The 26,933-nt window shown below is 31.5% G+C and overlaps 3 protein-coding genes and 1 pseudogene across 3 annotated transcripts; all 4 read left to right on the top strand.

The window, feature by feature from the left end:
• The first annotated feature begins 2,455 nt into the window (after positions 1–2,455).
• LOC146932994 (purple acid phosphatase 8-like) lies at positions 2,456–8,198 on the top strand. The gene is made up of 7 exons (XM_085704720.1): positions 2,456–2,838; positions 4,930–5,086; positions 6,375–6,482; positions 6,601–6,728; positions 6,881–7,009; positions 7,606–7,673; positions 7,798–8,198. Exons 1-7 carry the CDS (start codon positions 2,668–2,670, stop codon positions 8,009–8,011), a joined length of 975 nt encoding a protein of 324 aa, XP_085560846.1. The 5' UTR covers positions 2,456–2,667; the 3' UTR covers positions 8,012–8,198.
• A 7,929-nt stretch (positions 8,199–16,127) lies between these two features.
• Positions 16,128–19,451, top strand: LOC146932993 (type IV inositol polyphosphate 5-phosphatase 9-like). Its single transcript, XM_085704719.1, has 7 exons — positions 16,128–16,365; positions 16,474–16,581; positions 16,692–16,971; positions 17,477–17,661; positions 18,208–18,316; positions 18,407–18,564; positions 18,921–19,451. The coding sequence occupies exons 1-7, from the start codon at positions 16,184–16,186 to the stop codon at positions 19,162–19,164; spliced, it is 1,266 nt and encodes a 421-aa protein (XP_085560845.1). The 5' UTR covers positions 16,128–16,183; the 3' UTR covers positions 19,165–19,451.
• A 1,438-nt stretch (positions 19,452–20,889) lies between these two features.
• LOC146932992 (polcalcin Cyn d 7 pseudogene) lies at positions 20,890–21,544 on the top strand (annotated as a pseudogene).
• A 2,394-nt stretch (positions 21,545–23,938) lies between these two features.
• LOC146932991 (putative pentatricopeptide repeat-containing protein At5g52630) lies at positions 23,939–26,140 on the top strand. Its single transcript, XM_085704718.1, has one exon. The coding sequence runs from the start codon at positions 24,158–24,160 to the stop codon at positions 26,051–26,053; it is 1,896 nt and encodes a 631-aa protein (XP_085560844.1). The 5' UTR covers positions 23,939–24,157; the 3' UTR covers positions 26,054–26,140.
• The last annotated feature ends 793 nt before the right edge of the window (positions 26,141–26,933 follow it).

Here is a 26,933-nt window from a genome sequence, read left to right as displayed (position 1 = left end):
ATAAACGACGAATTTTATTAACCAACGCTCTACCCAAACGACTATCTGTCATACATTCCTTTATAGTCTTCACACTATCAAAATCTACATTCAATTCAACTGCTATATATGCCATCCTTCTCACATATCTCAAACCCTCCAACACTCCCCAAAAAGAAATGCATATTTAAAGTCGCAAACTATGCGCTTAAGTTTAAAGATACTTGAATAAAGATTAAATCTTCGCAATGTTTTAACTTTCTTATTATTTTTTTAAGGAACTTTCTTCTTATTATTATTACAGACTTGTGACCCGTGCGACGCACATGTCTTCTCGACTATAATAGAGACCAATAAATAATCTTTAACTCGTAAGATCATGGGTCGATCAATAAACGCAAATTAGATTATTAGAGATACAATATTACAATCAAATGATAATAAAGAAAAAAGATAAAAAGAATACAAAATTATATTGTTGCACGGGTCAATTTTATTTATTACTTTTATAGTTTAATGCAGTTCATGGTTCCTAACAAATTATTTAGGGTAGCCGAGTTTGCATGGAAATTAGGGTATTCTGTTTGTAAACGTATTAAATAAGTTTACAACAACTTGTCAAAGAAAAAAAATCTACAGAAACAATAGGTTAAGTTGTTGCAGACCTAATAAAATTAATAAATAATAAGGATAAGGGTTAAGATATCTATTAAATTAAAAAAAATCTACAGAAACAATAGGTTAAGTTGATGCAGACCTAATAAAATTAATAAATAATATGGATAAGGATTAAGATATCTATTAAATTTTTGCTTTGAAAAATATTCACGGTTATTAGAGAGAGAAATGAAAAACATATATGATGCAAATTTAGAGCCAAAATTTTAGAATAGAGTTGTTGCAAACCTAATAAGGGATTAGTGGAGGGAAAAAATTAGGTTAAGTTGCAGACTTAACAAAATTAATAAATAAGGATAAGTTGTTGCAGACCTAATAAAATTAATAAATAATAAGGATAAGGATTAAGATATCTATTAAATTAAAAAAAATCTACAGAAACAATAGGTTAAGTTGATGCAAACCTAATAAAATTAATAAATAATATGGATAAGGATTAAGATATCTATTAAATTTTTGCTTTGAAAAATATTCACGGTTATTAGAGAGAGAAATGAAAAACATATATGATGCAAATTTAGAGCCAAAATTTTAGAATAGAGTTGTTGCAAACCTAATAAGGGATTAGTGGAGGGAAAAAATTAGGTTAAGTTGTTGCAGACTTAACAAAATTAATAACTAGATTTTTGACCCGTGCTACGCTCGGGTTTATTGTAAAGAAATTGACATACGAATAATAAAATGCAATATATAATTGGTAACGGTGAAAAAAATAACACGTGATAATCTATTGTAGACAAAATAAAACACTTCATAAAATGTATGAAATCTGAAAATATTATAAAAAGAAAATTAGGTTAAGTTGATGCACACTTAACAAAATTAATAAATAAGGATTATTATTATTTTATCTTTTTTCGATTTTTTTCTTCTTATTTTTTAATGTTCTAAATCCACGCGTGGATAATAATTGAAGCCATGAAAGAGATTTAGACATTAAGCATTTAATTTTCAGAGTTGAGTTGTGGGGTATATTCTATGGAGAAATGATATTTTGACAACCATTTTTTGACAACTTTGGTCAACTTTCTCTCTCATACTCACATGATATTGTTATCCTCTCTCTTCCTTTTTCCCTCTCCATTGTTTTTGACCAATAAAAAGTGAGAAAAACAAGGTTGTCAACAAAGTTGTCATCAAATGGATGTCAAAATATCATTACTCTATTCTATGAGCTTAAAATTGTTTGAAGTAGGGGTTTTTAGAAAATCAAGTGTTTGTTGATTTAGAGTGGACGATTAATTTTCTCCGTCAAGGATACTCTTCCACTCAAATTCATTGGACCCTTGTAGAAAACCTTTATAATATCTATGATGATTCGAAAACCATTACGTCAGCTCTTAAAAAGCCAATCAAATTACAAATGGACTAGTCAAATGTGGACTGAGTTTGGGTTCTAGTCCAAGGATCTTAAAATTTCCTCCAAGAATAAGGGGTGTTATAAGAGATAGGGGAATATTGTGCTCAGGTTGTCTAATGCACGGTTATTCCACCTTTGAAATTTGAAATCAGTGAATAATTTTTTGTTGATCCAAAATTAAGTGTTTGTGGAATCCGAATTAAAGCGGTATGTTCTCAATGAGTGGTTATGCAAGTGTTGCGTCATCAACAATTAAAGTTGCAACAATAATATATGAAAGTTGATTTCATATATAAATATTGTCGAAGGATACTTCATTTTCAAATATAGTAATCATCAATCATGCATGATTTACATTTTTATAATAATTAATTTTACCCTGACTTGACGATTTGTTTTCTTTATTTATTTATACAACATCAAAATTAAACTGTTCTTATGGACCATATGAATCGAGTAATTTCTCTTTTCCAGTTGTACAAATGGATAATGGATGATTGGCCCTATCGACACTCCATGTTGATTGTTTGAATCCTACAGGCTACAATCATCTTAATTCCACTTCAAGTAACATATATAAAAGGCCATTAGAGTGTCTTATCAAAATCACCACCAAAGGCTCACACCTTTCTTCCAACTTCGAAATCACCATGTCCCTTCTAGTTGTATTCATAGCTACCATAACCCAATGTTTGGTTTATTCCTCTGCAGAACTTCAGTCGTTTGAACATGCACCTAAACCAGATGGGTCTCTAAGCTTCTTGGTGATTGGAGATTGGGGAAGAAGAGGAGGTTACAACCAATCTCAAGTTGCATTGCAGGTAATTTATGTATTGACTATATGGATTAATTTCGTGAGCTTAATAGTATATATACATGATCTTAACTGATAATAATGGCCACCACATTTTCTATAGGATCTCCAAACTTAGTTCAACAGAAAGTTATTAAAGCAAATATAATGAAGTTTCCATTAACATGTTTTCCTTGTTATTCAAAGTGAGTGCTTAATTAATTTACCATTGTATACTTATATACTCTCCTCTTAGTACAACTTATTTATTTTGATTCTTAAAATAAAAGGCTGATCACGTACAAATTTTATCAACAAATTTATAATAATATTCAAAAGCACCAAATAGATATACCAAAATTGCCAATAATCATAATTTTTTTTATCAGGTGCACTAAAAAAATGAATTGTATAACCTTTTTTATGAATAAAAATGTTTAACTTTGAGATTTAATTAGTAAGTTTGATATATCTAGAAGAGATAATTATGATTAAGAGCATCAACCATATAAGCACCTCTTTTAGGGTGTCTAAATGGACATGCATGTACACATTATTTATTTTATAATTTTTTCAATTTAACATTTAATAAGCACAAACTTCTTCCAATCCAACACCTCACAAAAATGTGATAACTAGATCCCATAAATAATTATATATATATATATATATATATATATATATATATATATATTTCAACAGTATTTAATATATTTTTTTTAAAAAATATTAACTAGGGTGCACAAAAAAAAGGGTGTTCTTCTATAGACACTTATCTCTATAAAGGAGGTGTATATTTAGTTCGGTTCTAAATAGACCAATAATCCACATTTTTTATGTTTTAAAATAAAGTTGTTTGCATGAGAAAAAGTGATAGAATAAAAAATTGCATATAAGTTATAAGCAAAAGATAAATAATTAAAGGTGCTAGTGTATATCTCTATAATGCTGTCTTTAGTGGTTCAGTTCTTATTTGGCCCGAAACATCTAAGGTCATCATCATGAGTAATTATTTTATTGTGAATTGAAAAGGCATGAGTTATGAAGTTATATAAATTATTCTGCTTAAACTTATCTAGAAGATTTGGAAGGATTGTTTATGTAAATACAACTCAAATTCAAATGATAAAAATATTGTAGGGACATTCAATAGGTAAGGATGTAGGCTTTTTTTTGTTTTTGTTTTTGTTTTTGAAAGAATGTATAGTAAGGATGTAGGTTGAATATGCAATCCTGAACTTATAAATATTTCTTGTGTGAGCAGGTTGAAAATAGATGAGACTATTTGATACGAGTCTATGACTTGACGTACTTAAAGTTTGACTCGATCTGACTCGTTTAGTTAAATGATTAAACTTAGGATTTTTAAAAGAATTGTTTATTTTTTGTCATAAAAAACTTATTTATTTAAATAGATCAGGGTTAGGCTCTCTAAAAATTTGACAAGAATTGTTGCACTAAAAAATTGTTATAGTAAGAAATTGAACTCTTGAACAATTCGTTATTTGGTGGAGTTTATTAACCACCTAAACTTAATTATTTCGTTCAAGTGACCGAATATTCTTGATATTCTAAATTTGAATATACATAATACATGTATTATCTGCTTGATAAAATATTATACACTTAATTCCATTGCGACAAAACAAAATTACTATGCATAAATTTGTTTAACAAGCAAAATATATTTAAAAAACAGACAAACTTAAAAGGGTATCCCAATACAAGTACAGAGGAGAATGCAATTTTAAAAAGTTATTATAATGCATTTTTTTTTTAAGTAACCTAGTTGTTAGAATTCTCCTTTTAAAATAAATAAATATGGTGTTCGAGGTTCGAACCCCAACCTCTACATATATTATGCAATGTCCTACTAATTGAGTTAACTTCATAAACATGCATTTTTCTTCGATATGTCCTATTGTAACTCATTTTTATATGTCTTGTATTCTTGTATTTTTACATTTTTTGTGTGTTAAGAAAACAAATCCACTCTTTTTGTCGCATTGGGGTATATCATTGATGAGGAATCTGAAGCCCATCTCTAGAAATAATGTTGAGTTTCCCATGTGTCTATTCTTGTCTTGACTCTAATTAATTCATCTTGTTTTACTACTAGATGGGTTATATTGGAGAACAATTGGACATCGATTTTGTGATTTCCACAGGCGACAATTTTTATGACAATGGCTTGAAAGGCATAGATGATACATCCTTTCACCATTCATTCACCAAAATCTACACTGCTCCAAGCTTGCAGAAGCAATGGTACAATGGTATGAGTTTAAATTCATTAGTACTAAAAATTCCATCTCTTGCATAAAAGAAAGTATATGGGTTGAAACTTAGCGCTTATAAAATGAGGAATATCCCATTTATAAACACATTTTAAATTCTCATCTTATTAAATGTGAAACTTCTATCACTCTCACACATATACTCACCCACCTAACCGGATATCTAAAGTGTGATTTGAGTGATCCGATAACGGGATTTGCTAGCAGGTAACTCCATAGATCTTGAATAGACTCTGATACTATTTAGAATTTGAATTGAGTTTAACACAACCTAACAAAATCGGTTTGTAAAATGAAGAATGTCCATACTTGTAAAAACATTTATCGGCGGCCTCATCTCATCAAATATGAGACTAAAAACATGTCAAGACGTCCTGGTGTCTTAAATTTAGTAGACTTGATCTACATAATAAAAAACTTTAATTTCAGTTATTGGAGCGATTTTTTTATAAATCAAATGAAAAAAAATTAAAAGCAGACAAAGATACACTTAAGCAGAAGTTGTGCTAAGCATATCATTCGACACTTCAACAGATGGATTGATTAATTTCACATTTTTTTTAAAAAAAAAGGGATAATTACACACACCTCCCTTGAGGTCTATTAAAATGACACTTACATCTCCTCTAATTTTAAAACATGCACAAACCTCCCTTAAGTTTTCATTATATAGACTAAAACCTCCCTTCTGTATTAACACAGTTAATATTCCGTTAACATTTTTTTCACTGTCAGTTTTGTGGACCCATGTCAACTAAGGATCGTTTGGAGAAAGTTTGTGTGCACTGTGCAGTTTGAAGGACTGTGATGTTCTAAAATTAACGAAGAAAATACTGCAATTTAAGAGAATAATTTGATGATAATATAGGGATAAAACATAGAAAACTTGATGATGGTGAATGGACGGCGGGTGAATACATTGGAAAAAAATTAACAGAAGATTAATGGGGAGCCAATGGTTTTAACTTGTAAGCTTGCCATAGCCGTCAATAATGGAGAGGCAGAGAGCCATAGTTTGTTTATGTTGTAATTCCAGAGAGCTTGTACAAGAGTATAACGTTTTTTGTATTATTTATTTAACAAAAGTTTGACACCGTTAAAAGGAGGGGAGGTAAGTGAGTTTGAAAAACTAGAGGGGGTGTTTGTGTTATATAAGTAAACCTCGGGGGAGGTCAGTGTAATTTACCCAAAAAAAAAAAACACACACTGTTGAAGATGTAATTATTATAACATAGTTGGTGTCTACACAACCTTGTTGGTTCTGCAGTTTTAGGAAACCATGACTATAGAGGCAATGTTGAGGCACAACTGAGTCCTGTTCTTACAAATCTTGACAATAGATGGTTTTGCTCAAGATCCTACGTGATCAATGCAGGTGAAAATAATTTTTATTTTTTCCCTCATATTAATTTTGATCTGTGTATAGATAGAACTTGATACATGACATGCAAATTGCAATGCAATTACTAATGAAATCATATCTTGTGTTTCAGAATTTGTAGAGTTTTTCTTTGTAGATACTACGCCGTTTGTGGACAAATATTTTACAGAACCTGAGGACCATGTTTATGATTGGAGAGGCACATGGCCTAGAAAACAATACATTTCCAACCTCCTTAAGGTTCAAACCACTTATCACTTATCTCATAGGAATAATAATACAAAACTATGGCATAACTCTGGAAAAATCATAAAAAAAAAAACAGACCATGTTAGGCTTTATGTTTTTATGTTATTAATTTATTATTTATATATTATGGGCATCTTCAATAGGATTTGGATTTGGCTATAAAACAATCAAATGCAAAGTGGAAGATTGTGGTAGGTCACCATACAATTAGAAGTGCTGGTCATCATGGTGATACTAAAGAGCTTGTAAACCAACTTCTCCCAATTCTTGAGGTAATTAAGATGCATTCTCCCAATACATTTACAATTGTTTAAAAAAATATTCTCAATTACAAGTTCAAACATTTAAATTTAACTGTTTAAACAATTGTAATACAACTCTAAATGGATTTTATTTTGATTTTTGATCAAATTTTTCCTCTAGTAAGAAAGGTATATGTTATCACTCTTCTATTATAAAACACCACTTAAAACGACAAAAGAACATATCATTTTAATTTTATATTGATAAATGCACTTAAGTGACAATTTAAGCATTTGCAAATGGTATAAGAGAGCATACATCTCCCAATACGGGTGTGACTCAACGACGAACCAATCAAATTAGGTTGACTTGTTACACTCAAGATTAATTAACGAGGGCACAAAGTGGTTGTTGGTGCAAAAATGTGTAGCACAAAAAATCAATCAACGAGCGACACATTTTTGCACCACATTTAAGATTAATTAACGACACCATATAATAGAATGAAGACTTAAAAGATTCAATTATTACTATTGAAATAATAGTGAACTATCTAAGATAACAAAAAGAAGAGATCTAAAAAAAATATGTTTTGCATTTCTGATATTTTATGATTGAATTTCAGGCAAACAACGTCGATCTTTTCATGAATGGACACGATCATTGCCTACAACACATAAGCAGTCTTAACAGGTTCGTTGATACTCAAGTGATATGCATATGATAACAAAACAAATTGATGATATGATTCTAGCAGAATTTGAATAATGAACATTGAGTTTAACCCTTTAATCTATATATACATGTTTCATTTCAGTCCAATTCAATTTTTGACCAGTGGTGGAGGGTCAAAGGCATGGGGAGGTGATGTGAGCTCGTGGAATCAAGAAGAGATGAAATTCTATTACGATGGTCAAGGATTCATGTCTGTGCATGTTATTGAAACTGAACTCAATATAGCATTCTACGATGTCTTTGGCAATGTTTTACACAAATGGAACATCTCTAAGCAGCTTCATTCAACCTTGTGAACTAGCACCAAAACAAAGCAGGGGTTTAAAAACAAGAATGAACAATTATTGTAAATTGCCTTTAATTGGATCATTTGGTTTGGTTTTGATTTGATACTTTGCAATTAATTTATTAAAATGATGCAAGTACTTGTATGCTAGTCGTTTAACTTATTAATTGAAATAAAGAACATTATTAATAATAGTATATAGTTTAAGCTATTATTGGTATGCCTAGTAGTATTATATTATATAGACATAATGTTTGTGTAAATAAATGGAATGTTGAAAAGGGGTTCGTTGGTTGGACCACAGCATGAGTCTCCAAAGTGTTACACCTGTTCTGTTCTTTTTAACGAATTGCATTTGCATTCACCATTGAAAGTGCATTTTGCAGAAATGCAACATAACTAATGTGTATAGTATTATAAGTGCTGTTTTCCTATCAAAAGGTTGAAATGCATTCACCGTTGAAAGATTTATAACTCATATGGATTACACTAGCTAGTATGGATATTGAATATGCTTTCCTTTTTAAGAGAACTATAATTCTTTTGGTGATAACTTAATTTTTTAATAAAAAGTATGTAGTATATAAACAAAGGGATAGGAAAGTGTAGTGTAGTTTCTTTCTTTCTTCTCGACAGTTTCTTTTTATTTATTTGATGCAAAGTGTAATTTCTTAAATATATGAAACAAATTAAGTAACATATACTATTTAATTATATCAAAGACTACCACTTCTAGTTTATTATACTACCTCCGTCCCTAATTATAAGGCCCTTTTGAAAAAATAACGGGAATTAAGATAGTGGATATTTGTATTAAATATGTTTGTAATTACTATTGTTTTTACAATTTTATCCTTTAAGAGAGAGGGTTGTTTATGTTTTCAACATATTATTTATTGTTGATTGAAGAAAAATATGTATAATAAATAGAGGCATGTATGTAAAGAAATAATTAATGTAGTTGGAAATAGCAAAGGGATCTTATAAAAAGGGACAAAAAAATTTCTCAAAAGGGTCTTATAATTAGGGACGGAGGTAGTAGTATACAATATACATTGTCCTCGTAAGCTTATCTCAGTTGTTATGGACAATGCATAATATATGCAAGGTCGGGGTTCGAACCCTGACCACCAAAAAAAAAAAAGTATACAGTGTACACGAAAGGACAATTGCTTCTCTGTAGTCCATTTTCCAGGTATTGCAATTGCACTATATTTCAAGCACAAACAATTTAATCTTATCGTCCCATCTTTCTGGATTGTGCCTTAAATAAATTATCTCAGGAAAAAGTCATTCTTCAAAAGTTGTTTTTTAAATAACAGAGACAGTTTTTCAAAAATAAAGAAATACTAAGACAGAACCAGTGGTGGCAGTATTATAAATACAAAATCCGAAAAGAGTGGAAATCCAGCCAGAGAGACGCCGGCACAAAATTGAGATTGGTTCTTAGTTGTATTATTTATCTTACTATTATTTTTGTATTGACAATATATCATGTAAAGTTGAATCCAATAAAAGGGGTTAGACTCACACAATATAGTGAATTAATGTTTGAATCTCGATTAGAAGAGATAATCACAATATTCTAAGGTTACTGGAGTAAGAGAAAAATCTAATGCCAATATCTACTTACCATCAACAAAGTTCTCATATTGTATGTAGATTCAAACTCAGATCTTTGCTAGGTTTGAGTTGAATGTTTATTGATGAGATCAACTTACATTAATGGTATTATGTTGTCATAAAGCGTAGATCAAAAACTAAAAGCGTAGATCATTTTGTCAAAAGAGAAAGAAAAAAGAAAGAGTAGATGGAAGAATTAGTTAAAACTGTACGGATATATGGCGCGAGATAGATAATATTAAAAACAAACATGTGACCTAGAAATAGTATCTAACTGTGCATCCATTGTGTCTGCATGTTATTGGTGTTCGTTTTAATTTTTAATAATTTCATTCTAAGTTCACACTTTGATATAGTCTCTAAGTCAAGTTTATTATTTATCATGTACTCGACTTCATTATTTGGATGAAGGGACTAAAATTTATGATTCCAGATTCGAAAGGACAAACCTGTGAAAATATTATACGACCGGTAAAGAATTTGATTAATAAAGAAAAGAAGTAGAAATATATAATTAGAATTAATGATATATAGACACCTATGTTTTAGGTATGCGCTACACTTGGTTTATATGGTTAAAAAATTTGGTTAATTTCAACTTAATTACAACCAAAATTTTGGTTAATTCAACTAGATGAATTAACCATAATTTTCAAAGTAAATTGAACCAATCATCTGCTCCGTTGAATTAACCATATTTTTATACATGATTAGTCAGGTGTCGCGATGTATAAAAAATGGGTCTTCAAGAAACATTTTAGATCAACTAATTAAATGCCTTTTGCTCTTGTGATGATGCCCTAGTGCTATGGGTGTAACACTCCGTTTTCCCAACATAAAAATTTCTTAATAAAAATAAGAGTTTAACAACTTAAACGGAATGCTACACTTCTTAAAAATCATAAATGGAATAAATAATAATTTATCCTTCAAAAATTCATCAACGTATTAATTAAAACTTCGCATCGGAATAATTATTTCAACATCTTAAATAATCTTTGGCACAAGGGTCTCAACATAAAATCTCAAAGAAACTTAGTTCGATAATAATTCACGAAAACTTCTTACTTAATACGTAAGGAACAGAAAGCAATAACAAAACTCTCATCCCGTTACGTATCAGAGCACCTAAAGACACACTGTAAGGAGTCCACTCACGACCACGCCTAATCTTGATTACCTGCAAGTTACTCATACGAAGAGCAACATTTTCAAGCAGAAGGGGTGAGATTTCTCAAACAACAATATTAAGCATATAATTCATCAATCACATTTAACAACTTAAACTTCATTAACTAGTATCATTAATCTTCCTACATTAGTCATAAACTTCATCTTATATTATCATAATAAATAATCATAAACATCATATATCATCTTAATCATAACATCATATATATCATCATAAACATCACAAACATCATCACATATCATCATTAGTAAACATGTAGCATCTTATCATAAATCACATAGCATCTTATCATAAATCACATAGCATCATATCATAAATCACATATCATCTTATCATAAATCACATAACATCTTATCATAAACAACTTCATAATCAATCATCATAAGCAACTTCATAATCAATCATCATAAACATCATAATCATTCATCATCTTAAGCATCATAATCATTCATAAAGCACTTCATTAATAGCTCATCAACTTGACATCTTAACATCTTAACAACTCAACAACTTGGCATCTTAACATCTTAACATCTTAACAACTCGACAACTGACATCTTAACATCTTAACAACTCGACAACTTGACATCTTAACAACTTCGACTCGACTATGCAACTTCAACTTCTCAAATCATCTTGACAAATGCAAATGCATGTGGTACCATTCTAGGGCATAAGCCCTCATCGTCGTTGAGCATAAATATGCTCCTAGGGCATAAGCCCTCATCGTCGTTGAGCAAAAGCTCCTAGGGCTCCTAGGGCATGAGCCCTCATCTTTAAATGAGTATGCATGGACTCAACATCTTACATCTTAGAAACTTCATGAACATCTTACAACTCTTTGACTTAGACCGACATTTACATCTTAAATAAGATTAACAACAACATATGCAGCACTTATAAGTCACATCATATCAGCATCATAACATAACAGTATCAAATGATAACAATAGCATCTTAAGCATCGCATCAACAAAAGCATCATAAATAACACATATAGTGCATATATAACAATCACACATCACTAATATTCTTAGTCATCTTATAACAACTACACAGATCATCATTAATATTATATTCAAACATCAACAATTCATCATATAACATCGTATTCAAACATCAACAATTCATCATATATCATCGTATTCAGGTATCAACAATTCATCATGCATCTTTGTAAGAACATAAATAATCATGCACAACATATTTTCATGTCAAACCAAGGCTACTGGAAAGATATCACAATTATCAACAACTTTCATGTTTACAACAAAGATCAATTCAAATCAGAAACATATGAACAAAACGCAAAAATATGAAACAGAGAATGCTGTCACTGTACAATTTCACTAAGACCTCCTTGTAGTATTTTCATCATAACTCAAAGACCAAACATCATTTTCATGTCAAACCAAAGCCACTGGAAAGCTAACAAAATTGTCTAAAACTTCCATGTTTACGCCTAAGACCAATTCTGTACTGATCAATACCAGTTTTCATTTTAAATTCGGAAAAGTTGTGCTGAAAGTCCATAAAAATTCACTGTGACCTATGTGCAGTATTTTGACCATAACTCAAGTTCTATAAATCCTTTTGAAGTCAAACCAAACGGCATTAGAAAGCTAACATCCATACCTACAATTTTCGTGTTTACACCTAAAGCCAATTCAAAACTGAAATGTGTGAAAAAGATGCAAAAACATGAAACAGAGAATGCTGTCAGAGATAGCTCTCGGGAAAACTCCATTTTTCATCCCAAAATCCCAATTTTGAATCCCCTAAGCCCAAATTTGGTCCCAAAGTTTGTTTAAATGTTTCTAAACATGAAAAGACACCCAAATCCATATAAAACTTGAACGAAAACACTCTTTCAACAAAAATCACCATTTGACCCATTTTTCATGAAAACCTTCAAGAACAACATAAATTCACTTCAAGCTCTATGATTATGATTACCCATGGATTATCTAAGGTCTGTACACAACTTCTACATCAATCTAACAACTTCTCATCATCTAATCATCAATTCTCTCTCAAAACCCTAATTCGCAAATTCTCACAAACTAATCCTAGAACATGTTAATTGCAAATTCCGAATTACATACTTAATATTACCGAATGATAGTCTCACCCTTACCTTAGAATTATCGATTGGCAACCCTTCTCTTGGTTCTTCTCTCCTCTTGTTCTCTTCTCTCTAAGCCTTGTTTTCTCCAAATCCTTGTTTTTTTTGCATATGTTAGTCTTTCAACCTAATATCTCCTCTATTTATAATACTAACTTCTTTTCTTAAATCTAATTAGGCCAAATAACTCTCTTCTTTTTATTTCAGCCCCCAAATCTACTTATTCTAATAATTATATTTCTTTAGTAAATATATTCTTCCACTAAATATATTCTCCCATTAAATATATATACAATAGGGGCTACTAATAAATATATTTCTACACCAAATAACATATATATTTCCACACAAAATAACAAATATATTTCTACACCAAATAACATATATATATTTCCACACAAAATAACAAATATATTTATACACCAAATAACATATATATTATACTAGTATACACCAAGTTCTAGAACTCCCTTCCTTTTTGCACCCTTATCACTAAGGGTACGATACTCGTTTTGTGCCATATTCTCTACTAGATCCTTAGCATCGGTATCTGACTTTGTCTCATGGTTCCTTCAACCGAAGCATCCACAACATTCTAGATTGAGATCTACCCCCTTGAGTAAAAAGTTGTATTTGGTTGAGCTCAACTATATCGTGTCTAGGCCACCTTTTTAGTAACGATTTGAAGTGTTCCAAATGTCATACAAGAACTTTTCATCACTCTGCTCGAAGTGAGTGATCTCAAACTTCTGAGAGTGGTTGAATTAAAGTCGACTGATTTGCCTCCTTTGCAAACTTGAGCTTTTAGATTGCCTTTCATTTTGCTGTTGAGGTTCTCTCGATTTCTAGATCAAAGAGTAGCTCTTTGTTTGCTCGTTTGTTGCGCATAAACAAAAAGATACCTTGAATAACACTGCACACAATCAAAAGGCAATAAACAATAGTTCTATATTTTTTTTTCCCGATCTTTAGTGATGAAAAATAAATTGAATTTATTTCCAATAGCTTAAGTAACATAAAACAATAAAAAAATGAATAATAATATAAAACCCCTAATCAAATTTGCAGTTGCTTAAATTAATCAAGAGTTTTCGACAACAATGTCAAAAACTTGATGATCTGTTTAACAAGTGTACTACACCGTCGTGAAGCAATAAATTTATAAAATTTGTTTTTGTAGGAATTGTGAAATTCTGACTTAACGTCTACAAATATGATTATGATAAGTGACTTGGGGTTTGCACTTGGCAAATGGTTCATTATCTTAATGAAGTAAAACATATAAAACAATGATTATATCATGTTGGATTTCTTTCTCTTTCACTATACTTGGTAAGTGAGTCCAATGTTTACAATTGCCTACTTAGTTTCATGATGTTTGAACAAAATAGCTAAGTCAATGTCTGTACTTAACACTATTTTACGGTTACAACCCCCCTGATGTCTTAGGTAAGAAGTTTTGAGTGAGCGCCAAACTCTTGTTAGAAAAGCGGTAATAGAATATGTTAAAAACTATTACATATTGAACGATAAAAATTAGGTCAAGCCCTAAAGCTATGGTTAATAGTCATTGAGACCTAGATCAGTTTATGAACATCTACAAATGCATAAAAAGCGTTAAGAATAAATTGTGATTGAAAAAAACTAAGCATTGCATTTGCATTCAAAGGAAACTCAACAAATTACATGGTTCAACCAGTTAAACAAAAGCTTATCTACATGACCTAACCTAAGAAAGTAGCTACTCATGCTATCTAAACATAAACAAATGGATATGTAAAAGAATACATGAATTAGAATCATTGTGTGATGACTGATGATTACTTGCCTCTTGGTGCTAGTAACCTTCCTAAATCATGATTACGCACAACTCTTATCACACATCGCGCTTGAGGCAATATATGTCCTTTCATCTTTTCTTCATCTCCTGTTCCATTTCTTCTCACTGAAACATCCTTAGTGACTATAGCCCTCGAAATCACTTGATAATCTTGTAAAAAGCACAATACGACCGCAAAGTTGTCTGGTTTGGATGATTTGAGGTGGTCCATGACCTTGTGCCCATAATTGCTATTCCATGCTCATCCATCGATTTAATTACAAAAACATAACTAATACTTCTGAAAATTTTATTACATGACTCTAAATTGACTCCTATGGAATGTTGAAACGTTATATGACTGACTATCATCAATACCAATACTATTTGTGAAAGTGATTGCTTGGAAGTCATTGAGTTGTTTATTGGTCACCGCAATCTTACCTTGCATGCTTATGCTACTGACAACCTTCAGATTGGAGATGCTTTGCTTGGGAATAGTAACACTACATTGGTGTATGTTCTTAGGGAAAAAAATATGTGTGAAGATTTTATGACAAAAGAGAGATCACATTCGAGGTGCTCGACTCATTTAGACCTCCCCCTCCTGACATGAAGTCTCTCATACTGAGATATAAACTTAAAACTTATTTTTTTTTTGTCTTGTTACTTTGTTACACCACAAAAAAACTAATTCTTTGTCGATGATTAATCTTTGTCATTGGATTTGATTGACTGTCTTTAGTGGATCTCTCCTTCCAACCATATTTGTTCATCCACAAGGCTAAAGACTGAGACATTGATTAAGAATCAAAGTCCATTTTTACTCTGAACAATATTACGTTGGCATAGTGCAACCTATCAAATTTGAACAAATAATAAAAGAAAATGAGCTAAGTTGTAGTAGTGAATTTTTTGTTGTTGTTAATCTCATCTTTTAGATAATACTCACATATGTCAATTATATCACTTTTCCTATATTTAATCCAAAAATATATATCACTTTCCTATATACTTGCCTAGCTATAGTTTGTCATGGACCACACTATATAGCTAGCGTAACTCCCACTTGCATCCATGCATCTTCAACGATATAAATTAATATGTGATGTCCTTTAATTATCAACTAAACAAACAGAAAAATTCAAATAAGCAAGAAAAGTGTAGACCCATGTTGTGTTATTGATCAAACTCTCTTCCACTAGCTAGGACAAAAGTTCATATATATATTGAAATTATATAATTAATGTGCATCATCTTTTACGTCACATGAAAAGCCCTCCTCTCCACTTCAAGACTCTCTCTTCCCTAGAATGATCTCTTCCATTTCTTCTATATAGTCCTTTCTGTTGCAAAACATGCAGAAATGAGCACTAATTCTAGTCTCTCACCTTAACTTTTATCGACATCAATTGTTATATATATGCCATTTCTGTATAACATGTGGCCTACATTAGTGGCTAATAAGATACTCAAGAAGCGACTTGGAAGCACCAACTTCATAGCAGATTATCCTAGTTATGATGAACCTTTGTTGAATTTTGCAGACATTGATCATAGTTCTGAAACAGTTCCTAATCATCCCAAGGACAAACACAAATACAAGTAAGAAGACAATTAAATATCTTCTGATCACTAGTACTTGGATGTTTTGTTTCTATTTTTTTTCCTCTTAACATTTCTAATATTGTTTTGTTTATTTTTCTTGTAAAGGATTTTTGTTAGTACATGGAACATAGGTGGGATTGCACCAGATGAAGATTTAAACGTAGATGATTTGTTGGAGGCAAAAAACAACTCCTGTGACATCTATGTACTTGGGTAATGTACCACTGATCCATGTTTTGTATAGCTACCATAGAAAAACATGTTTAGAATTGTAGTATTTTTTTAAGACAAATTATTTATTGTTCTGTTTTATTACAATTCAGGTTTCAAGAAATAGTGCCTCTAAAAGCTTCAAATGTATTGGGATCAGAAAACAATGAAATTTCCAATAAATGGAATTCCATAATCAGAAAAGCTTTGAATAAGGATCATAGAGACAAAGTTCATAGTGAATCCACACATGATGATTTCCAATGTATAATTAGCAAACAAATGGTTGGAATATTCATATCTGTATGGACAAGGAGAGATATTCGTCCATTCATTCAACATCCAAGTGTGTCATGCATAGGTTGTGGCATAATGAGATGTTTAGGAAACAAGGTGAGACCTATAAGGCTATAAGCCTATAACTATAACCAACTCCATATGAAATTAATATTATTAATTAATTTTGCACCATAACCTCACATATGTCATATATCACTTGTCAACATTCGATTTGGATTGCCGGTAAGAACAATCACACACATTCACGTAGCTACCACATCAGTGGTTGTTACATTGAGATCAGACGATCTAGATTTCAATACATATTTTGATATTTCTTTTATTTAAAATATCAAGCTTGAAATTTGGATCATCACTGCCACTAATGTGCTTACTGCATGAGTGTGTGAGATTATTGACTATACAATCCAAATCCGTCAACGTCGACCTTTTAAAAGCAGCCAATAGTCTAAAACCTTGCATCCCATTGGTTAACTGAAAATCTTATTTGTACACCAATTAATTTGCAGGTTTCTGCAGCCAATAGTCTAAAAAGACTAAAATCATGCATCTCATTGGTTAACTAAACATCTTATTTTCTACACCAATTAATTTGCAGGGTTCTGTATCAGTGAGATTTCAACTACATGAAGCAAGCTTCTGCTTTGTGTGTAGCCATCTAGCTTCAGGGGGCAAAGAAGGGGATGAGAAGTGTAGGAATTCTAATGTTGCTGAAATTTTTTCTAGGACTAGCTTTCCTAGAGGTCCTTTGTTTGAATTGCCAAGAAATATTCTAGACCATGAGTAAGTAACAATTTGAAACCGTCCAATTTGATTTCTAATACTACTAGTAATTCTTTTTACCCTCTTGCGTTTAATTTAATAATTATGTTCCTTTCATAATAAATCATGAAAACAAGGTCCAAATATTTTGTTGGCTGAAATAATTATTTTTCTTGTAAACAAAGAACCGTCACTAATGATCAATATTCTCCAACTTTGGTCCCCATAGAAAAAATGCCTCCAAAATATTAATATGTTAATCTTTTCAAAGTTTGATTAACTTTGAAAAGTTGTAATTAATTAAACAAAGTGTCCTATCTGTTTTCTGGTAGTATATAATATAGTGGGCCGGTGCGTAAATAGAAAGTTACCAAAGAAAAACGTTGTAAATATATTTTTGCACTTGCATTGCATGTACTTATAAAAATATATTCAATGTTACAGTTAACCACATACTAATTGATTAATGAGACATACTCTCTCTAGTTCTCTCAACTTGTACTTAATTATATACTGTATTCTTGTATTATTTTAGCCACATAATTAATCACATAATGTTTTGTGCAGTCATGTAATATTGCTTGGAGATTTAAATTATAGGATATCTCTTCCAGAGGAAACGACACGCTTACTTGTAGAGAAAAAGGACTGGGATTCCTTATTAGAAAATGATCAGGTTTGTTGAAAAAGTCATCAACAATTCCATTAAAAAAGTTCTCTTTAAACAAACTTATCTCTAATTTAATTGCATCCAATGGGAATGAAGCTAATGATGGAGTTAATGAATGGCAACAATTTAAGAGGATGGCATGAAGGACCAATCAAATTTGCTCCTACCTACAAATATTGTCCAAATTCGGATATATATTATGGTTGCTGTTGTCATGGAAAAAAGATAGTAGAAAAGAGGCGAGCACCAGCTTGGTAAGAAATTAACAATATAAAATTCATAAATATATATGCTTACATATACTATGAAACACCGACACAAACATATATGACATTGATACTAATATGCCGACATCGATAATAGTTTAAGAAAATGATATATTCGAAAGTAACTGTATGAGTCAGTGTCATGTCGGAGTACACTGACACATGTAGGACAATAAACAGAAATCTGGTTGGTCACTTTATAAGAATTTCGTCGGGAAATCTGGTTGGCCACATTATACTACACACTTTTAACATGGTTAAAAAAAAAAAAAATCAATTTTGACATAACATTTACAATTGTATAATTATTTAATTTAATATTTGTTTGTTAATCTTAATTTTAGGTGTGATAGAATAGTATGGTATGGAAAGGGTTTGAAACAACTTGAGTACACAAGGAGTGAATCAAGACTATCAGATCATAGGCCTGTTAAGGCAATTTTTTCTGCAGAAATAAGGGTTTCATCTGAGGTCAAAAGCTTACAGAATTTGTCTCTATCAGAAAGATTTGAACAAATTAAAACTCCTTTTGAAGTTTCTACCACAGATGAACTTGTATGTAGAAAACAATCAAGCTTCCGGTTGTAAATTCACCATCAGTGTAATTATGGACATAAATTAATTAATGTGTATAAGCAAGAAAAGAGAATTAGAATTTGAGTGGAAGGAAAGTGGGAAAGTTGTTGCAGGGGGACATAAAGTTTTTTGTTGCTGAGGAGTATATAGTGAAGTTGGTTGTTGTTGAATTATTTAGTAATGTTGTTATAATGTGAAAGATGTTGCAACTTGAGACACTACAATCCCAAGTGAATAATTTTCTGTATTTTGCAGCTTAAAATTAAATCAGAATATAGTGCCCACTCCAAATTAATTAATCAATCTTTTTCTGTAGATTGCAACATGAGAAACAAATAAATGGGAGGACTGAAACTCATTTATTAATCATGATATAAGAAAAAGTAAAACTACCCTTCCAAAAAAGACTGAATTATAAATTATAAGACAATTATTGAGCTAGTTGGAAGGACATAATTAGTTGGTTAGTACTAGCATAAGGCCATGGATATTGTTATCCTTATTATATAGGAAGCGTGAATGGTATAAATTATAATATGAGAAACTAGTAACAAAAAGTTTTGTAAAATGGGACAATACTAGATACATCTATTTGGCAAGACAAAATTTTAAGCTTAACTTATATGACCAAAATATAAGTTTATGAAAAACTATTTGAAGTAGCTTATTTATAGCTTAAAGCTTATAACTTCTCAATTTTTCTCTCAACTTTACTCATGTTATTTTAATTGAAAAATTTAAATATTAAATATTAATTTTTCTGGCAACACTCCTTAAAAGACATAAAAAAGAGCTGCTGAAAAAAAGACAAAAGATATAGCAATATTAATTTTACCACTTAATGTCCACAAATGAACAATAAGATTACAAATTTCGGATTAGTCGGTCATTGAACCGAATACCAAGTTTAAAAAAAAAATGTGAACGAGTTAATAGTCTCGGTTAGATCAAAGTTCACACTACCAAAAAAAAGATCAAAGTCCAGGATTGCATATCCGAATAATTGTTTTATCAATAATACAAAACTTTTGTTTATTTTTTTATACATTACATTATATTGTTGTAATCTTTTTAGGCTACAAAATATAATGTATGCATTATTAGACATATCCACAAAAATATAGCAATTTTAGACTATTCCAATTTTCTGTACCATATTGTGGGTTATAATATTCGAAAATTGTACATTAATTTCAACAGGGAACTTACATCACCATATCTGTGCATGAAACTTGCACAGTTAGCATTTTGTTTTCAGGATATATGCATACAAGATATTATTTTTTATAAATGCAACTTGTGAGAAGGAAATAAGCTAATGTGTGTTTTTCTGGTTAGTGGTATATGACTTGTGGCGTGCACTCCTTGAGAGCAAAATAAAATAAAATAAAAACTTCTTAATTAGAATTGTGTGATCTAACTCTCTAACTAAAAGGATCTTGAATTCTGTGATCAAATTCATCAATTGCAACTTGATAAAAATAGAGGATTTTCTTATAAAAATATTCCCATTCTCATAAAAAGTGACAGCCAGTCCACATATATCGGATAATAATTGGCTGTAGAAAATTTGAGACAAGAAAATAACGCAAGGCATAGAAGAAACTCTTGCTAATAATATCACATTGACTAAATTTTATGTTACATTTTTACATGCTCTAAAACTCCATGGGTGATCCGATGATTAAGCACACCCTTGTGTTTCACTTTTTAAACATCTCACTCAAGTTCAACATTCATTGCATCTTAACAATTCACATCCTATTCCTCTCAATATCATACATTCATCACAAAAGTTAGTTAAAGTTACGTAATTTTAATAACATGGCTGACAGAGCTGAGGTTGAACGTGTTTTCAAGCGCTTTGACGTGAACGGCGACGGCAAGATCTCATTGTCAGAGTTTGCTGATGCTCTCAAAGTGTTGGGATTAACTTCCCAGGAAGAAGTTCAGCGTAGAATGGCTGAGATTGATAAAGATGGTGATGGCTCTATTACACTTGAAGAGTTGGTTGAGTTTCAAAGTACACATCCTAACTTGATGGTCGATATCATGAAGAAACTCTAAGCAAATTTCACTCTTATTATATTATTATCATTATTATAAATAAACCATCCTTGTTAATTAATTAAGTTTCTTGTTAATCATGGTTTGTGATTAACTTAGGAATTGTTAAGGAGTATTTTTGTACGGGGCTTCCTTTGGTTGTTGTATAGGATCTGCCTCTTCCATCATTTGTTTGTTTTCTTCTTTATTTTAACGTAAATTCCTATAGTTAATTAGTCTAGCCATTGGGACAATAGATGACACTTGTTTGTCCATATGGTTACAGGCAAATAATATGTACAAGTCCTATTTAATTTTTTTATAGACAATTATTATTATGTTAGCATATTTGTGGTTTTTGTTAGTTTTCAAGTCTATAATTATATTCTAAACATCTTGTCAAAAAACAGTTTAAATTCTAGACATCGTGATGAGTACTCATTCGGTTTACAAACTGAGCTACCCTGCTTGTGCAAGTCCTATTTATAATCATAAATTAATAATTTGGTAAAGAAAAACCAAAAATTAACAATTAAATGATTAAAAGAAAGTTTACTGTAATTTTTTATATATTGTTAAAAGTTTAGATAAAACTTGAAGACCTTTATTGTTCAGTCATCCCTCATGTGTTTCATCCAAGAACTGAAAATTTATAACAAATAATAAATAAATAAATAAATAAATAAAAAACAGCAGTTTTGGAAAGAGAGAAAAACATAGATGAGTAGCTGAGATGATGGCAGGACAAACAACAACAGAGAAAGTGCAGGAGATGATTCAGATCCGTTTATCCTTCTCGCTACATTTTTTGTTACCAGATACTTCTGTACTTCTATATTTCCCATTTTTTTTTTTTAGGTTTTATATTTCTTCTTTCATGTTGCAATGATTTTCTATTTTTGTACAAAACAATGAATCTTCTTATCTTGTATTCAAAATTCTCGCAACTCAAAAGGTATTTTGTCCCACTTAACCATTCAAGCCCATAATATGACCAAGAAAATTAATTAATGATACCTTCAGCTAAACAATATTGGATGAAAATTACTTGATAGGTCAATTCATATGTTCACAGATCCCTTAAATTTTCCGAATTCTTTCATTGAAAGTTACAATCTGATCCTATCAGAACTTAACTTTCGTTTGCTGTATATGAGAAATCACGTTTTGATACGTCTCATATATATTTCAAGTGCCAAATCTCGTTTGCTGAAGAATTTTCCGAATTCTTCCACACTCAACCTTTCTCATACCTCAAAAGTTCAAAACTTTTTTATTACAAAATTTGAGTCTCAAATCACCATTCTTTCATCAATGAAGTTGTTCTACACTCATTTGGTATCAAAGAAAAAGTAATACATCTTTTATACCGTTCACATTTTCATTGTACTTATTTATTATTATTTTTTTAAATTGCACTGTGAAGGATCAGAAGTTAGTATCTAATAGGTGATCAATTGTATCATCCAATCAATTCAAAATCACAAGATGATATTTTTTTCTTCTGCATTTCATGTTTTGTGTTTGTATTTATGTTTTAATTTATTGTGTTTAGTTTTATTTCGTGATGTATTTATAGTTATGATTGAATCTCTCGCATTGATTCAATCACTTTATTTTGTGAATGATCATTTAGGCTACATGATTTCTTCTTAGGCATCTCAAGAATGGTTATTTTCCAAAGGCTTTTTATTTATCACTTTAAGAACATAGAAATGTCAATCCAAAGTTTTAGTTTGAAGAACTCAAATTTTTTAGGTTTGTTAGTTCTTATATTTGGACATTTCAATGGACAAAAAACCAACCATAAACAAGTTTATTTTTACTTTCGAGTGCAAATTTTGAATATTTTTTTTTTTGGTTTTAAATTTGATGAAAATGATGAAGGTTGTTAGAGAAGATAAAGATGGAGATGTTTTATTAGATATTTTTACTTTTAATAAAAAATGTTTTAACAATATAAACGACTGATTGGAAATTGTCATCTTTAACATCAGAAGGGTCGACCAAACCCTTTCTAATAGAGTTAGACGGAATATGATAACGGTGTTCACGTTTGATAGTTTGAAGGATTAACAAACTAAAAGAGTGACTTTTCGTTCTCTCTTGTCTGATTCTCAAACTCTAGCCGTCACACTTTTCTTCTTCTTAGTCTACAGAAGAGGGGGTGGGTCAATTTTGACACGGACTCACCTTCAATCTCTCTCTCTCTCTCTCTCTCTCTCTCTCTCTCTCTCTCTCTCTCTCTCTCTCTCTCTCTCTCTCTCTCTCTCTCTCTCTCACACACACACACACACAATAAAATAATAAGTGATTTCCACATATATTCAGTTTCTTTAGTTTGTTTTGTGATTTCGTCGTTTGAGCACAACTTTGTTTGTTTTGATTTCCTGTCTTTAAACATTATGTTTTTTATTTTCCGTTTTAGTATGATGTTTGTTTGACTCATGTTGAAAGATCAACTTTGGTAAAATGCAGGCTCATTCCATGAGTTTGACATCGTTAATGTTGCAGATCGAAAGCATGAGTGTTTTAAAGACTTTGAATATAGACATATTTGTAGACGTCGTTAATGTTGCATATCGAAAACATGAGTGTTTTAAAGACTTTGAATATAAACATATTTGTAGCATATGTATACCACCTGTCTAAGTCATTTTGAATTGTATCGTATGAATAAATATGTTTATTTTATTTTTTTTATTTATTCTAAAAACATACTAAAAGAGTGTTTGGTTCCACATCTACGATTATAGTCGTGCTTTATAGTTGTTTCTGCCAAGCTATAAACCCTAACTTTTGGTGAATGTGCTCTGCATCTGTTTCTGCCATGAAACAAACGGTCGATACTTCCTGCTTATCGTAGCATCCGAGAAGCTTCAAGCTTCGTCTTCTTCTCATTTCAACCCTCATCTCTCACTCTCAAAATTTTCAAAATAACCCGCCATCGCCCGTAGCAATGTTCAAGAACCAAACTCAAAATTTCATCTCGCACATTTACACTCAACGCAGTTACTTCTTATATACTACACCACCATGGAAACGAATCAACCATTATTCATCCTCTCGTTCAACTCATTGGTTAAGCCATTGGAAACCAATCACCGTTCCCTCTGATCACCAAGAACAAACACATTCATCTTCCAAATTCAAAAACAACAACAACAACAACAAGAAAATTTCCGATCCTCGAGCAACGCACGCACGCATCTTAAAATCTCTCACCACAGACATCGCAGTATTCAACAATCTCATAACACAATACTTTGATTCAAAACTCTCTGCCTACGCTCTCTCTTTATTCAACCAAATTCCTTCTCCTAACGTAGTTACATGGACATCACTAATCACTGCACATTGCTACAGTATTCTCTCCCTCCATGATTTTCTCTCTATGCTTCGTAATTCCATTCTTCCTGGTCATCGTACTGTCGCCTTACTTTTCACCACCTGCGGCTCTCTCCAGACCCTCTCCTTTGGTCTCTCCCTGCATTCTCTCTCCCTTAAACTATCACTTTGTAACCATGCTTTTACTGTTTCATCTCTTGTTAGTTTTTACTCTAAATGTAGACTTCCTAACGATGCATTCAAGGTGTTTGATGAAAGTCCCGACAGAGATAATGTTTCTTATTCCGCTATAGTTAATGCTTTTGCTCATAATTTTTGTTTTTCGGATGCTCTTTTGATGTTCGGTGAGATGAGAAGTGAGGGTTTTGATTCGACTGTTCATGGTGTTTCCGGGGCACTAAGGGCTGCTGCGAAGCTTGCTGCGTTGGAGCAGTGTAGGATTATTCATGCACATGCTGTTGTTATTGGAATGGATTCTAATATTGTGGTTAGTACTGCTCTTGTTGATGGGTACGGTAAAACGGGTGTTGTTGACGATGCTAGACGGGTTTTTGAGGATAATTTGTCTTGGATGAATGTTGTGGGTTGGAATGCTATGATGGCTGGTTATGCACAACAAGGGGATTTTCAGTCTGTTTTAAAATTGTTTGATTCTATGGAAGGTCGTGGATTTGTGCCTGATGAGTATAGTTTTTTGGCGATTATGATGTCGTTGTATAATGCTGGGATGTTTATGCATATTGATGTGTGGATGAATAGGATGAAAGTGAATTATGGTTTGAAACCGACTCTTGAGCATTATACATGTCTGGTAAGTGGAATGGCCCGTGATGGAAAATTGGAGAGCGCAGAGAAGATAGCATTGACGATGCCTTTTGAGCCAGATGCAGCGGTTTGGCGAGCTTTGCTATCTGCTTGTGCATACCATGGTGCGGTTGATAAAGCTCAGGTTATGGCTGGGAGGGTATTGGAACTAGAACCTCATGATGATTCTGCTTTTGTTATTGTTGCTAATATGTTATCGGCTGCTGGAAGGAGGGATGATGTTGCGAAGTTGAGGAAGATGATGAAAGATAAGAAGGTGAAGAAGAAAGGTGGGAGGAGTTGGATTGAAGTGCAGGGAAAAGTTCATGTTTTTATGGCAGGGGATTGGAAGCATGAGAGGTCAGGGGAGATTTATCAGAAGTTGGCAGAGCTGATGGGGGATATTGAGAAGTTAGGATATGTTCCTGTTTGGGATGAGTTGTTGCATAATGTTGGGGATGAAAAGAGAAAGGAAGCTCTTTGGTTTCACAGTGAGAAGTTGGCGGTTGCATTTGGATTGTTGAGTGGATCTGTACCACCGGGTAAGCCATTAAGGATTGTCAAGAATTTGAGGATATGTAAAGATTGTCATGAGGCTTTTAAGTATATGACTAGAGTTTTAGAAAGGGAAATTATAGTGAGGGACAGCAACAGATACCATAGATTTGTGAATGGTGTTTGTACCTGTAGAGACATATGGTAGTAGCAAATTCTAATGACAATAAACTTGTTTGAGGCTCTTTTCCCATACAAATGATGCTGGAGAAACAGCACTATTTTTACCTCATAACTGTAAGTCTTATTCGTGTTGCAGTTTCTATCATATGCTCTCTGTTTAGTTCGCCATTTGACCATTTTTTTAGTTAAAACAAATTTATGAGCCAGTTAAAGTTATTTTAGTTAAAAAATCACTTTTTTTAAACAAAATAATCATTTACAAGTTGTCGTCTGCACAGAATTTTAAAAAGATGACAATCTGAAGGACTTTTTTTAACTGTTTCAAAAGAGAAGGTGTTTTGTGTATTCTCAATAAAATCATTTTGATAAATTATTAAAGAAGTGATTTTCATTATGGTGAACAAACACACAAAATAACTTCTGTTTTTAAAAGAAAAGGCTAAATTGCATGTTTGGTCCCTTACATTTTTTTAATGTTTCAAGTTGGTCCACTACATTTAAAAAATTTCAAGTTAGTCCCTTATGTTACTAAACATTACAATAAGTTAGTCCTTTTATTCAAATTTACGTTTAAAGCATCCACGTGGCTAACTAAGATGCAGACATAGATAACTTTGTGGGTGCCATGTGGACGTTTTAGTTAACTCTTTGACCAGAAGGACGACTTATGCTGACATCAATAACGTAAGGGATTGACGAAACTTTTTAACATAGGGAATCAACTTGAAACCTAAAATAAATGTAAGGAACCAAACATTCAATTTTGCCTTGAAAATATCTTTAAAAATTAATCTCTAATGCTCCGTTTGTTACGGATTATAAAAAAGTGATTTTGATACTCAATCATTTAGAGATTAATTTTTAGATATTTAAAAAAAAAAAAGTTGTTTTGTGTTTGTGAGCTG

This window comes from Medicago sativa, chromosome 4, assembly GCF_051527215.1.
Source record: "Medicago sativa cultivar Bolivia chromosome 4, Bolivia_mono, whole genome shotgun sequence".
Lineage (NCBI taxonomy): Eukaryota > Viridiplantae > Streptophyta > Magnoliopsida > Fabales > Fabaceae > Medicago > Medicago sativa.
The sequence above is the reverse complement of the archived record's forward strand: the minus strand, read 5'-3'. Positions and strand labels throughout refer to the sequence as shown.

Excerpts from the sequence above, each read along its gene's own strand:
- LOC146932994 (XM_085704720.1), top strand. The coding sequence starts at position 2,668 with ATGTCCCTTCTAGTTGTATTCATAGCTACCATAACCCAATGTTTGGTT. Across the intron at positions 2,839-4,929 it reads AATCTCAAGTTGCATTGCAG|ATGGGTTATATTGGAGAACA; the intron begins GTAATTTATGTA and ends TTTTACTACTAG. Across the intron at positions 7,010-7,605 it reads AACTTCTCCCAATTCTTGAG|GCAAACAACGTCGATCTTTT; the intron begins GTAATTAAGATG and ends ATTGAATTTCAG.
- LOC146932993 (XM_085704719.1), top strand. The coding sequence starts at position 16,184 with ATGCCATTTCTGTATAACATGTGGCCTACATTAGTGGCTAATAAGATA. Across the intron at positions 16,366-16,473 it reads AAGGACAAACACAAATACAA|GATTTTTGTTAGTACATGGA; the intron begins GTAAGAAGACAA and ends TTTCTTGTAAAG. Across the intron at positions 18,317-18,406 it reads CCTTATTAGAAAATGATCAG|CTAATGATGGAGTTAATGAA; the intron begins GTTTGTTGAAAA and ends ATGGGAATGAAG.
- LOC146932991 (XM_085704718.1), top strand. The coding sequence starts at position 24,158 with ATGTTCAAGAACCAAACTCAAAATTTCATCTCGCACATTTACACTCAA.